Source organism: Megalops cyprinoides, chromosome 10 (assembly GCF_013368585.1).
Source record: "Megalops cyprinoides isolate fMegCyp1 chromosome 10, fMegCyp1.pri, whole genome shotgun sequence".
In the NCBI taxonomy this organism is placed as follows: Eukaryota; Metazoa; Chordata; class Actinopteri; order Elopiformes; family Megalopidae; genus Megalops; species Megalops cyprinoides.
Window position 1 is genome coordinate 8754888 of NC_050592.1, and position 12779 is coordinate 8767666.

The window sequence follows — 12779 nt, forward strand, 5'->3', positions numbered from 1 at the left end:
ATAAGAAAATGAGCTTGCAATAGTTTTCCCATCATAAAACTAGTCTATGTTGCAGTATCTGTAAGAAGGGAGACAGTGACGTTATGCAGTATTCATACTTTACCCAACAGATGCACATGATCACAAGCAGTCACAAGCCAACTGTAATGAAACACAGGACATGAAAAGAGTAACATCAAAGCGGAAATACACCAAAATTCTTTTTAATGAGTAATCTGATAAAAAACACAGGAAGAAAAAAAAATGTCTTCAGTTCTAAAAACAAAACTGTCACAATATCAGAAATTATTACATTTAGCTAATAAAGGACAGAGTACAGTGAACAGTTTCGCCAACAAGACACCTATTTATTGTATATCCAACTTCACGGATCCTCCCCCTGCCAGAAAGAGTGCAGCGATAGCATACTGTATTCCATTCTGCCCAGTCAGTGTGTATACAATACAAACCGTATGTATTAATCGCAAGCCAATAAGCATGTCCTGCATTAAAATTAGACAAGGTAAATAAAACTCCACACTTCCTTCAATTAAAAAAAAGTCTGAATTTTTTAAGTAGTTTTTATTTCCTTTAATTCACCTGTGTAATCACATCAAGAACAAAAAAACAAACAAATGCAACATAAACAAAAAAAAAAAGGATAAAACTGAATACATATTTTATCTGGTACTAACATTTTTCTCTCTCCAGAAAAAAATATATATTTATCAAAATAAAATAATTAAAAAAAAAAAAGAAGTTTCCAATCGAAATAGCTTGTGGTCCTTGTAGTAAAGATAAAAGCTCAAGAGGTGAGTGAGGAGAGGAGGAGAGATAAGTGTTTGTAACAGTTCTTTCAAACCTTTGTAATGCAGAATGCAGCCTGAAAGTATGATTTGAAGATCTATTAAGTATCTACAACCCCGTCTGTGACTGCCGTTTTGTCCAACAAAAACAATAACGATTTGGTAGCGCAAAGTCATAGTTTAGCCCCACAGCTCTACAAACAACAAAGGAACTAAGAGCTGTATGTGTTTACCCTATACTGTACTGTGTAACACTAAACTGTGTCACTGGTCATTAGCATGAAGTTGGTACAGTAATTTACGTAAAAATAAAAAGGGGGGTGAAATGTTAGAGAAAACGAGAGGAGTCTGAGGCAAATAGTGACATGTTCTTACAATCTACAGCAATCTCACACTGAGAGAAGAGGTCAAAAAAAAAAAAATCTGTCCCAGATTTCTGTCAACAGTTCACTTGGTGTTGAAAAATTCATGACTGCATTTAAAATAGTAACCACGGGGTTGAAATAAATATATCATACATAAAGACGTATCTGTAAATATTTCCATCTGGTCGTGCCGACTTGTCCTCCACAATATGAAACTAGTCTGTCAAAAGCTTTGGCATAATCTAGTGCTGACATTTTCAATGAAATGTTAGCCTCATTTTAACTGAAAGACCAGTGGTGACTTTTAGTGTACAGTTCACTATTGGCCATTATGTGGTGTCTTCAAAAGGTACTGATGAAAAATTATACCATTATCCCAACAGCTAACATTTTAATAGTTTTACTATCAAAACAAGGTTGAGAGACTGCGCATACAAAAAACATGGGCTCTATAGATTAAAATGAATTTCGGTGCTCAGCAATTATGATCGTATGCTGTTACGCACAATGTTAATTTCTCTAATTATTCTGGGCACCAAAAACAGCAGCCGATGTTAGGATTCCATTAAAAATGGTAAACTACTGAAATTACAATTTTTCAGTAAATATAAATTTGAATACGGGGTGTCAAGTAGTGTTACCGACGCTGCTACTGACAGGAGTATCATAGAGAGCAATCTGTTAACGGCTTCTGAAATGGAGGGAAATGTATAAAGATTGATACTGCTACTATTCTGTTTTCACTAACCCCATCTCCTCGTTTTCACACATGGACCATTTTCCTTCTGCGTCTTCACGCCGCCCTCCTCCCAAACTCTACCCACTGACCCCTTCTCTCAGGAGACGTCCTCTGCTACAGAATTTGAGTATATGGTAAATCTGTGACTGCTCTTCAGCTTGTGTCACTCACTCCACCCTCCTCTCTGCGCGAGTGGGGAGAAGTCAATCCCACTTGCACATCTTCCTCTGTTTCCACATGTAAAGACAGACTCCCTCCATTTAAATACCATGTTTCAGATGGCTCTCCCCTCCCTCCCCCCCAAGTCACCCTTCGATTGCAATTAACAGATTCCCCCCAACCTCCAGCTGTTTTTACCTTTCCTCTCAAAGTCTAACTCGGTCCCGCTGTCTCTCGATATACAAAATGTTTTAGTCCCCTCAAAACTCACTCTCCTTTCCTATTACAAAATATGGGGAAAATCCCCTCCCCCTCAAACCTCTACCAATCCAAGCTCCTTTCCTGCCCCCCTCCCGCCCTCCCCCTTCCCCAGGTCTACCAGAAGTCTCGGCGGTGATAGGCGTCAGGGTCGCAGTACTTGGTCACCACAACCCTGTTGGCGAACTTTCTGCCCGTCAGCCCCTGCATGGCCTTCTGGGAGTCAAACACCGACATGAACTCCACAAAGATCTAAAGGAGGTGGAGAGAAGGGATTATAAGGGTCAATGTAGTGGGGCAGCAGTGTGGCATAGTGGTTATGAGCTGGGCTCATAACTGAAAGCTTGACGATTCAATTCCCCACTGGGGCACTGCCATTGTACCCTTGAGCAAGGTACTTAACCCAAAATTGCTCCAGTAAATATCCAGCTGTATAAATGGATAATATGTAAGTTGCTATGAATAAGTGCAATTTGGAGAAGGTAACATTAAAACTGATAGAAACCGAGCCGAGGTTAATGCAAAATAAAAATGCAGAGTCTGACCTTGACACATACTTTATGATCTGGAATTACAGAACTGCACGTGAATATGTAATGGTGCATTTGACACCTACTACATGATGCTAAAAGTCATCAACCGCCTGAATGAGATGAGAAAAGGCAGTCGTGACTGGCTACACAAATCCACCTCAATCCCCTCACCTTGCCAGTGCCAGGCACCTCCAGTCCGTCGACGGGCCGCGGGATCTCGATGCTCTTCACCTGGCCGTACTTGCTGCACTCGTCCCTCACGTCCTCCACGATCTCCTCGTACTCCTCGTCGTCCAGCAGCTCCTCGGGAGCCACCATGTTCATGAGGCAGAGCACCTCCGTGGGCAGGCCGCCCATCTGCACCACCGAGCTGTTCATCAGCCCCGGCACCTGCAGCGTCACCGGGGTCTGGTTTATACTCGTCTGGATGGGGCACAGAGAGTGAGAGGGCTGGCATTAGAGAGCAACAGGGGTTTAACACCGATTTCACTTTTGACCACAATACCCACGATACACTGCAACATTCAGGTGGTGCATCTTGTCGCAGTGTGCCCTCCTGTGTACTGTGTATCAACAGCCCAGCTTCTCCGAAACAGCGACAGGGTAGTGTGGAAAATACTCAAGAAATCATTATATTTCACCGCTGTCTCTCCAAAAAAATATATAAAAGGCAAATAAAAGGGGAAAAGAAGATGAAAATGCACAGGATTCTTATCAAAGCAGGGCTTACTGTTCGGCACGCCTGCTCTCTCTGCACACAGACACAGAGTACATGCACAGCAGTGCAAGCCCTCACCAGTGTGGCATTCTTGGCTCCCACGCTGGCCCTCTGCACCAGGAGCTTCTTGTCCCCCAACTGCATCCCGTTAAGTCCGGCAATAGCCTGTATCAGTCGAAAAAGGGCGGTTACTACAGCCAGTTACTGCAACCCACATACCTTCAGCCCTGTTTTAACACTCAATCCACCACCAGGTTAGTACTGGAGGTCCTGAACACTTAGTACTAAAATGGCACAGAGGTGGTGAAACGGTGCTCAATCAGTGGATATTTATGCACGCTTTATAAATGGACAATAGACAGAAATTTCTAAGTGTAAGTCGATATCAACATATCCAATAGTTATCTTCTCTGGGTGACTGCTAAGCTACTGTAATACATTCACTTGTGTATTCATTTATCAGAGGGTACTATGTTGAAGGAGATTAGTATTGATGTTTGGGTGCAACAGAAATGTGTTTTATAGGTACAATGGTGTTAATAAAGAACAGCATAGGGTATAACAGCACAGAGTCCAAATGGTTACCTGGTCATTCACATTAACGTCTACATATTCACAGAAGGCATAGCCTTTCGAGAGCCCCGTGGCACTGTCCTTTACCAGGTTAAAAGCCTTCAAGGGGCCAAAGGACGTCAAAAGCTCCTTCACCTGAGGACCAAACGGATGGAGATACGTGCATATGAGACAAAAATGATAGGGGGAGTAGGAGAAAGGGCCATAAAGATAAACCTTACAGTACATATTAACAGCAGATAGAAAATTGTGACAAGAATATGTACAGTATATATATAAAAGAAAGATTTCTTGGCCGATGAGTTTGCATAACCGTTTGGAGTGTGTTTAACTCATCAGGACTGACCTGGTCATCGTTGAGGTAATTGGGTAGGCCACCGATGAAGAGTTTGTGGGCTGAGTCTGGCACCACTGTGGACACCACACCTGGAGAGGGAGGGGGAGAGAGAGAGAGACAGAGACAGAGAGAGAGAGAGAGACAATTTAGTGCAGACTGGACAACACACAACACTGCTTGATCACTGAGACTGCAGGAGACAGCTGAATGGGAGCGTGTCTGTACCCGGTACATAGACGCTGGGGTTCTCGCTCATGCCAGGCAGAGGCTGGTAGTCATGAGGACGGCGGATCTTCAGGCTCTGGCCCTGGAAGATGATGCCATCGAAGGCCATGGCCTGGGTCGTCTCATCCACTGAGCGGAACTGCGGGGGAGAGAGAGGGTTAGTATACAACAGAAACACAGAGTATCACAGCAGTACACTACACACAACCCCCATCTGAGCTTCACAGGCTCGGCTCTGCCTACTTCGCTCCAGTCTCTCCTTTAACCTTGTGCACAATGAAAGGAAAAAAGAAACCCAAACAAGAGTGGAGGACAGAACACACACCTCGAGAAATGCGAAGTTTTTGTCCTGGTTAATCTGCACGGCGAGGACAGGGTTTCCAGGCGCCTGGGTCAGGCCACCCAGACGCATCTGGGCGTTGAAGAAGTCCATCATGGCCTCCTGCGCAAGACAAGGTCAATTTCACTATTACTGCTGGCTCACCCCAGTCTGATACTGCCGCTAATTGTTTAGCCCAGCCAGCTGCCGCTGCTTAAATCACAAAACTACAGTTCCCACAAGGCTTGGTCACAGGGTTACACAAGAAAAGCACTAATCAGTGCCTCCTTATATTTGTAGTCCTAAATCCATTCTGTTATTTCTCCTGACCTCCGTGATGCCAAACGGTATGTTGCCAACGTAGAGCCGCCTGGCCTGTCGGGTCATCTGGCTGCCCACCACAGGCACTGGGGTGGGTGTGACCGCCAGGCCGTCGGGGGTCATCGTGGGCAGGAGGGCAGTGGCTGGGATCTGCCCAGCAGCTGTGGGGGAGAAAGAAGAGTAGTGGTGAGAAACATACTAACTCCAAAAGGTGTCGCTATCTATGGAGCATGACCGGGATGACAACGGGTAAAGAGAAAGCCTTGCACTCCATTTATTAAATGGAATACAATAAACACAGGCAGTAAGGTGCAACACACTGATTGTGTTTAAGGTTCAGCCCACTATGGGTGGAGAGGAGGGAGGTAGGCAGAGAAAGAGTGTGAACGCTATGGGATTACCAGCTGTAAGGTACTCACCCTGCATGGCTTTATACTGCATGGGCGTGATGTGCTCAAAGCCTGGGGGAGGAACATCCCAGTATTTCCTCACTTTCTTCTTCTTCTCACGGTGTGGAGAGCGACTACTGGAAAAAAAAGGGCATGGAGCCAACGAGGAAGACGGCAGGGGCAGATAGAGGAAAGAATGGCAGATAGAGTCAAGAGGGAAAGAATACGGCTAAATGAGGAGTCACTGACTATAAATGCATCAAAAGCAGTGTTTTAATTTTTATGTGGGTAAGCAAAGACAAGTAGAAAAACATGGAAGTCAGAGGAAGTGTGCATGGCTATCAGAAAAAAAGATTATCAAAACGAAAAAGTGCTGAACAAAGTTGCAGCTTATTTGCCTAGGAAAAACTTCTTGAGCATGTGCACATGAAGTCCACCTGTACTTCTGTACTGTGTCATATAAGGAGCAGTCTTGTCATTTTGAAAACTGGGACATTCCTACTAAGACCCAGAGTTGCAGTTTTCCTGGTTATATTTTGACACATGTACACATACAAACAGCTAGTCAAGTCAGTGAACTGTGACCTGGCCCACAACCTTCTTTCACACAAATAACTCAACATGCCACACAGTGGACAGAAGAAGAAACTGATTTTTAAAAACCTTGATTTTTAAAAAATTTCCGGTTTGAAATCTTGCAATGGTGATATGGAGTAGCTGTACGTCTATGCCGTACAACCTCAGCTCAATTTCTGGGAATTGCTTTACTATATTTGTTGAAATGTCAGAAAGAGGATTGCTCGATCAACGTGGGACTGTTATAAACCCCCTTTCAATCATCACTCCCATTAATTACTGGAGGGGGATTTAGACAAACATGACAAATCTTATATCAAAGCAGACAAATAAATACAAACAGTCACAGTGTTGGCAGGGAGAATACACTGTGTGTACTGCATTACCTCACAGCAACCTCTTGTGGTTTGGTTTTGATTGGTGTGCTGAAACAATGGTTAGACAAAGGTTAGGGATTTCAAATTTACATTTAAGATACAAGCTGCAGATCTGCTTCTGTAAACACTTTATTTTGTTTTACTTATTTCATACACAGTAGGTTGTTTATACCTTGACACAATCCTTTTTTTTTACATTACATTCTTTGCTTGGCAGGCACCTTTGTGCAGCGGAACTTACATAGGTCACATTTTACAGGTTTTCCATTTATACAGGTGCAGATTTTCCGGAAAACTGCATGTGTAAGTGTTACTTCAGATGTGCACTAATGTGTTTCCAGTGTCTTTAGTTCAGTAGTATATTCTCAACAGGCCAAGCTAAACTATCTCCATTTCTCACTGGGAAGCTGTAAGCATCTGATCAGCTGAACAATCATTTTTGATGTACATATTGTCAGTGCACAGTCAGTACATATTGTCAGGGCAAGCTTCTTTTCCTTTTAACTAGTATACTCATTCGAACACTTTCCTGTTAAGGTTGAAAGCCAGTTAGGTCTGTCAGCTCTGTGACGGTAAATGAAAGACAGACAAACAGCACCTGCCCCCTTTCTTGGCTTTTAGGTCCCCAACTCGGGTACTGACAGTGGGAAAGCACTTATTGTATGTGCAGTCTCTCAGTGTCTGCCTCGGTTGCATGTACAGGAAACTCCTGCTGATTTCAATTGCTCGGGGCTGTTTTGACATTACACACGCAACACTGGTAAGTATGTAACAAGCGTAATTAAATTAAGTAGGATCAGTGCTGAATGACCCAATATGCAATCACAGGGAGCGGGGTGTACCTGCGTCTCTGTCTGCGATCCTTGCTGTCGCTGCGTCGATCCCGGCTCCTCCTCTCTCGACTCCTCCTCTTCCTCTCACGGCTGCGACTTCGGGACGGTGTGCGGCGGCGGTGTCTGTTCTCTTTGTCCCGTTCTGGGATCCCATCGGAGGGGAATCAGGAGTTAGAGGGGTGAGCATGGATACGGGATGGAGGGGGAGGAGCATGGCATTGGTCCGAGTATAGAGCACGCATATTTCCCCCATCATCATTATTACTGAGGACTCATACAAATTAGGAACATTTAGATCAAAGTCTAAGTTACATATAGGCTGCTAACATTGTTAAAGTAAAGCCGTGTAAAGACTGGCTGGAAACACAACACAATGCTGATAGCTCTTGGGTTTGGAAAGAGCAAGGTTGTACTATACTTGCGGGTTCTGGAAGTGCACACTCCTGACACTCTACGCATATAAAATAAGTGCGGACAGGTCCAAGACATCCACAAGAAAGCAACTGGGACTGATCTCATCAGCAGACTCAAGCACACTGCCATCAACAGCTGCTGAATGTCTGCTTGCCCCTTTAATGTGATACAAACATTACTGCAGGATATAACTGGAAGGAACCACTTCCACATCATTGTGTTAGGGGGGAAAGCACTGATGGTGCATGAGCATCTCATAGTTTTGATCTGATGATTTTGCTGTTGCGATTATTTACACCTTCCAGACCTTTCTGATCGCGACCACGTCAGGGTGGCCACCATCCACGTTTGGACAGCCAATCATATTTCATCCACGATGCAATTTCCATGATGGTTACACGTTGATTATTTTAAACACAAACAAAAAGAGGGCATGTACAGACAATGGCTAACCTCCCTTTATACAATTATCATACCCAAATGTGGTTTTAATGGGGAGGCGAGGGACTGACAGTTTAACAGCTGCGAACAGCTATGCTCTCAATTGATTTCGGGAAACTTGAGAACAGAGAAGATTAAATACAGCAGAAATAACAAGCATTAATTCACAACCAGAACCCGTAACAGACAATGCAGCAGAAGATCGTAGCAAGCTGGCTAAGAAGCTAAAAATCTACCTAACGTTAGCCATTGGTCCAGCCCCTTTCGTGCAAGAGAACCATGCTTATAACCACTGATTTACAGGACTGTAAACAGCTAGTCTAGCTAACTAGTTAGCTGTAATAGTCACACTGAATAACTCTGCAGATGTACATGCCGAACCAATAGTGTTGTAGTTTCTTTGGTGCTGTTAGCACACAGCTAGCTGACAATCATGCATTTACAGAGCGCTAGCAAGCTCCACTGTTGTCGCTAACTCGCTGAAACGCATACAAGAGTAACTAACTAGCTAGATGATGTTCCCAGTGCGTGCAAGTGTAGCGACCTATGTAACCGACTATGTAATGTTTACTTACTACTGTATTACAACTTACTTACAACGTCTATCAAGTACTAGCTATCTACCTAGATAACTTTCGCAATTTCAGCAACCCCAAATGTCGCAAACTGTAACCGTTAACTAGCTAAATAATGTGTCTTCCAAGCTACATTCAAAGTGGCTATCACATAACTTCAAGCTTGCCAGCCGATGTATGGTGGAGGCAATTAACTACATGGGTAGCGACCTATACAATCATGTCAAAACAAAACAAAGACGAAGATAAAAGGGCAAGCAAACTTGACAGAAAAACTGCTCACCTTGCTTGTTTTCGCTCAACTGTCTCTCAAACTCGTCAAAATCCGACATATTAGAATCGTGGTTGAATGGACGGACGGGCAGTAGTTAGCCAGCTAGCCGGCACTAGCACGCTAGCAAGTTTGCTAGCTAGTAACACGAACGTCTGCTAGCTAGCAAGCTAGCTAGCAAAATGCAATTCCACGCGCCCACTCACCAGAAAGTATGCGAAAGAAAAAATATCATAAGTTAAAAGATGATTAATCAAACAGTTTGAAGTGACTTAGAATGTCTTGCAAAGAAGAAACAACTGCAACCAAGCGTTTTCGTTTTAGAAAGAGTGTGCTCTTTTTGTTTAAGCTGCAGCGAGCTGCCTAGACAAGTTAAAGAGCAGCCCCCGTGGGTAGGCCCACGCTTGAGTCTCAACAAGGAGTAATAAATGGTTATTGAGCGGAGATTGCTGGTTGCAACGTGGTGTGAACAGAACTGTCTCTGATGGTTTCTATAATCTTAAATCCTATTCTTTTTTATTTGCAATATCTCTCTAAGTGACAGACGAGGCCTTGTGCCTGCTGCTGCCGTCTGTCTCGTTGTCTCCCTTATCACCGGAAGTTGAACCACCATTTCCCCTCTACGTTTAACAAACGGAAGTGACAAGCGGCAACCGACATGTGAATTTTGGCCAGCTCACGCTTCACATTGTGGCGCTGGTTCCGATTCAGCACTTAATTAGTTAGGGTTGATTGAGCTTCTAATTGAACACTGATGCAGTGTCGATGTTAACTGCTGTTAGTCACGAATTGAGGCAATAACGTGTGGTTGGCGTGAAAGATACAAATCAGCTTACTTCTTGTCATGATGGTCTTACACAAATTAGTATTACTTAGTTTAAATCTTCGTTGACTGACTGCTTAGGCTTAATTGAGGTTGTCATGCAGGCTAGATAAGAACAATAACTTTGCTGTATTGTCATTACTAATTGTATCATTCTGTTAGAATTAACACACCCCTGACAAAATGTGTCTCTCATCAAGGACTCTTATCTCAAGCAGATAACTGTTTTGATTGTAAATCCATATCTGCATTTAATAAACATCATCATTTATACCGATTAAGAAGCTGGAACAAAAATGTCTAAAAATATCTACTGGGTAGATAGTAACCTATTTTATGGCAGATATAGTAAAAAGCAAAAAGCAAAAAGTAAAAAGCAGTAAAAAAGGCCAACAGGATGCCGGGATATATAGCCAAAAGTATTGAGTATAAATCTAAAGAGGTTATATTGAAATTATACAATGGCTTAGTCAGACCTCACTTGGAATACTGTGTGCAGTTCTGGGCACCGCACTATAAAAAAGATATCGAAGTTCTTGAAAAGGTTCAAGGAAGAGCAACTAAATTAGTTCCTGGCATGAAATATAAAAGCTACGAGGAAAGACTCAAGTTACTTAACCTATTTAGACTAAGCAAGAGGAGGCTTAGGGGTGATTTAATTGAGGTATTTAAATTTATAAAAGGAATCAATAAGGTTAACTATAATAGATTCTTTAGGGTGAGCTCAGTCTGTAAAACAAGAGGACATAAATGGAAACTAGTTAAGAGTAAGTTCTGCACTGATATATGGAAATATTATTTTACACAAAGAGTTATCAATACATGGAATAGGTTGCCAGGTCATGTAGTTGAGGCAGAGACCCTTGCTGTGTTCAAGTCTAGACTTGATGCAGTTTTGAATACTCTTTAATTAAGAAATGACGAGCTTAGTTGGGCTGAATGGCCTGTTCTCGTCATCATATGTTCTTATTTGGAATGTTCCTCCCAGGTGTTCAATGTTTTGCAATGAATCTTCTGTCGTAAGTTCCCTCGCTAGCCTGCTGTCATGACTAACACAAAAAACTCACATTCTAGGAGGGACAAGGAGACAACTGCTTGCAACAACGTATTTTACAAAAGTGCTAAGAAAACCGGGTGATACAAAAGTATCTTCCAAACAATTAACTGGAATTAACAGATTTAACAGGAAATTCAAGCATATCCTTTAAAGGGATTATTGAGGTGACTCTTATTACCATGTATACAAGAATATTCAGTGGTCATCTTTTTGGTGCATGTTAAGAGTTTATCTGGAATATGACTAACAAGGGCATCATTATCTGCAATAATCTGTGCATTTAGTGTGCCATCTACTGTTTTTGATGAATGCAATGCTCTAAGGTTATGTTCCCCCATGTAGGAATTTGTTGAGATGACTGCTTACACACACACACCTCCCACTCTTTCCTGTTGACTGAAAGCTAAATTCGGGAGCTAGCATGAGAAGTTGAGAGATAAGTAAATGATGTCCATTTGCATGTTTCTGGTGCTGTGTGGGTTGTGTGGAGCTGCAAATCACAAAGCATACACTGGCATTTTAACCACTGTAAAAAGTCCAAACAAGCTGAATTTTTTTGTAAGAAATCAAATGCTTTATTTGCATTTCTACCTGTAGTGTCATCAAAATCGGTGTAATCAAGACGCTTTTATTTTTCAGTAGGACAGACATATCTTGCTTTCTAGAATATTGCTACTCTGATTTAAGCTGAAATAAAACATGAAAAAGCCGCAGACAAGTTTATTTAGCAACCCAAACGATCTTACTCACAGGCTTTTAACCAAACTATACTGTACTTATCCCGTAAATAACTGATTCCTGAGGAAAACTGAAAACTACTCCCCTAACCCGTATCAGAACTGACTGCAGGTAATTCACTTGAGTTCAGAGGGACAAGTTAAAAACAGTTGCAAGCAATTTTCGTGTCATGGCAGACATACAGTATTTATCCAGTTCAACTATCATAGACTCATCTTCATAACCTGCTCTAGGTAAACTATTAAGAGAAGTGATGAGTACTTCATTACACACTTGGAACAGTTAACGTCAGTACAAACTGTTCCGGCATTTGTCTGCAACTGTACATAATACACACACTACATACTACTATACTATACTAAAGCCGATACAACTGCTGAACCACCAATTTTAAAAATTATACACGAAACGTTGTTGCCACACAATAGCAGTCATGGCATCAGATGTTGTCTACATGATCCAACTCAATTTAGGAGGCCAAATTATATATTGCCTGTGGTTAATACCATTTTTTCGATCTCACCAAACACAGATGGGGTCTCAGTGAAAATGCATTTACTTTATGACCAGTGTAACACGCAAAACGGATGCTATTCCTTTTAGTGGAATAACTGTAACTACCACTTATATGTGACCATAATCAGGAATCAAAATGATAATTTCACCACAGAAATTAACTTCTCGCAAGCATTCACAGTATAGAAGTACACTGTGAATGCAGTAGTAAACGTAAGTAGAACAGAATAGTACAGCAGTATAATCGTCAAATCCACCATAGTATAGTACAGCATAAAGTGGTACAGTATTGTACATTACAATAATATACTTAAGTACTGTAGCATAGTACAAGACAGTACAGTACACTACATACTACACAACAGTTAACTTCAGTATAGTACACTATTATAGTACAGTACAGTGATATAGTATATTATGGTACAGTAAAATACAGT

The 12779-nt window shown here is 42.1% G+C and overlaps 1 protein-coding gene across 3 annotated transcripts; it reads right to left on the reverse strand.

Moving 5' to 3' along the window:
* Positions 1-766: 766 nt before the first annotated feature.
* On the reverse strand, positions 767-9808 carry u2af2a (U2 small nuclear RNA auxiliary factor 2a). 3 transcript variants are annotated; one of them, XM_036538201.1, is made up of 12 exons: positions 9221-9808; positions 7517-7649; positions 6684-6722; positions 5752-5855; positions 5342-5493; positions 5018-5134; positions 4693-4831; positions 4477-4556; positions 4143-4265; positions 3636-3722; positions 3011-3262; positions 767-2558 (listed from the first exon to the last, which is right to left on the reverse strand). In XM_036538201.1, exons 1-12 carry the CDS (start codon positions 9267-9269, stop codon positions 2424-2426), a joined length of 1410 nt encoding a protein of 469 aa, XP_036394094.1. In that variant the 5' UTR covers positions 9270-9808; the 3' UTR covers positions 767-2423. The 3 variants fall into 3 exon arrangements, with proteins under 3 accessions (XP_036394094.1, XP_036394093.1, XP_036394095.1); XM_036538200.1 differs by having other exon boundaries at positions 5752-5858; XM_036538202.1 differs by lacking the exon at positions 6684-6722 and having other exon boundaries at positions 5752-5858.
* Positions 9809-12779: the final 2971 nt, after the last annotated feature.

Coding starts and splice junctions, on each gene's coding strand:
- u2af2a (XM_036538200.1), bottom strand. CDS start 9,269: ATGTCGGATTTTGACGAGTTTGAGAGACAGTTGAGCGAAAACAAGCAA. Junction 7,650..9,220: donor GTTGAGCGAAAACAAGCAAG/GTGAGCAGTTTT, acceptor ATGGGATCCCAG/AACGGGACAAAGAGAACAGA. Junction 3,263..3,635: donor GAGCCAAGAATGCCACACTG/GTGAGGGCTTGC, acceptor TGCCCCATCCAG/ACGAGTATAAACCAGACCCC.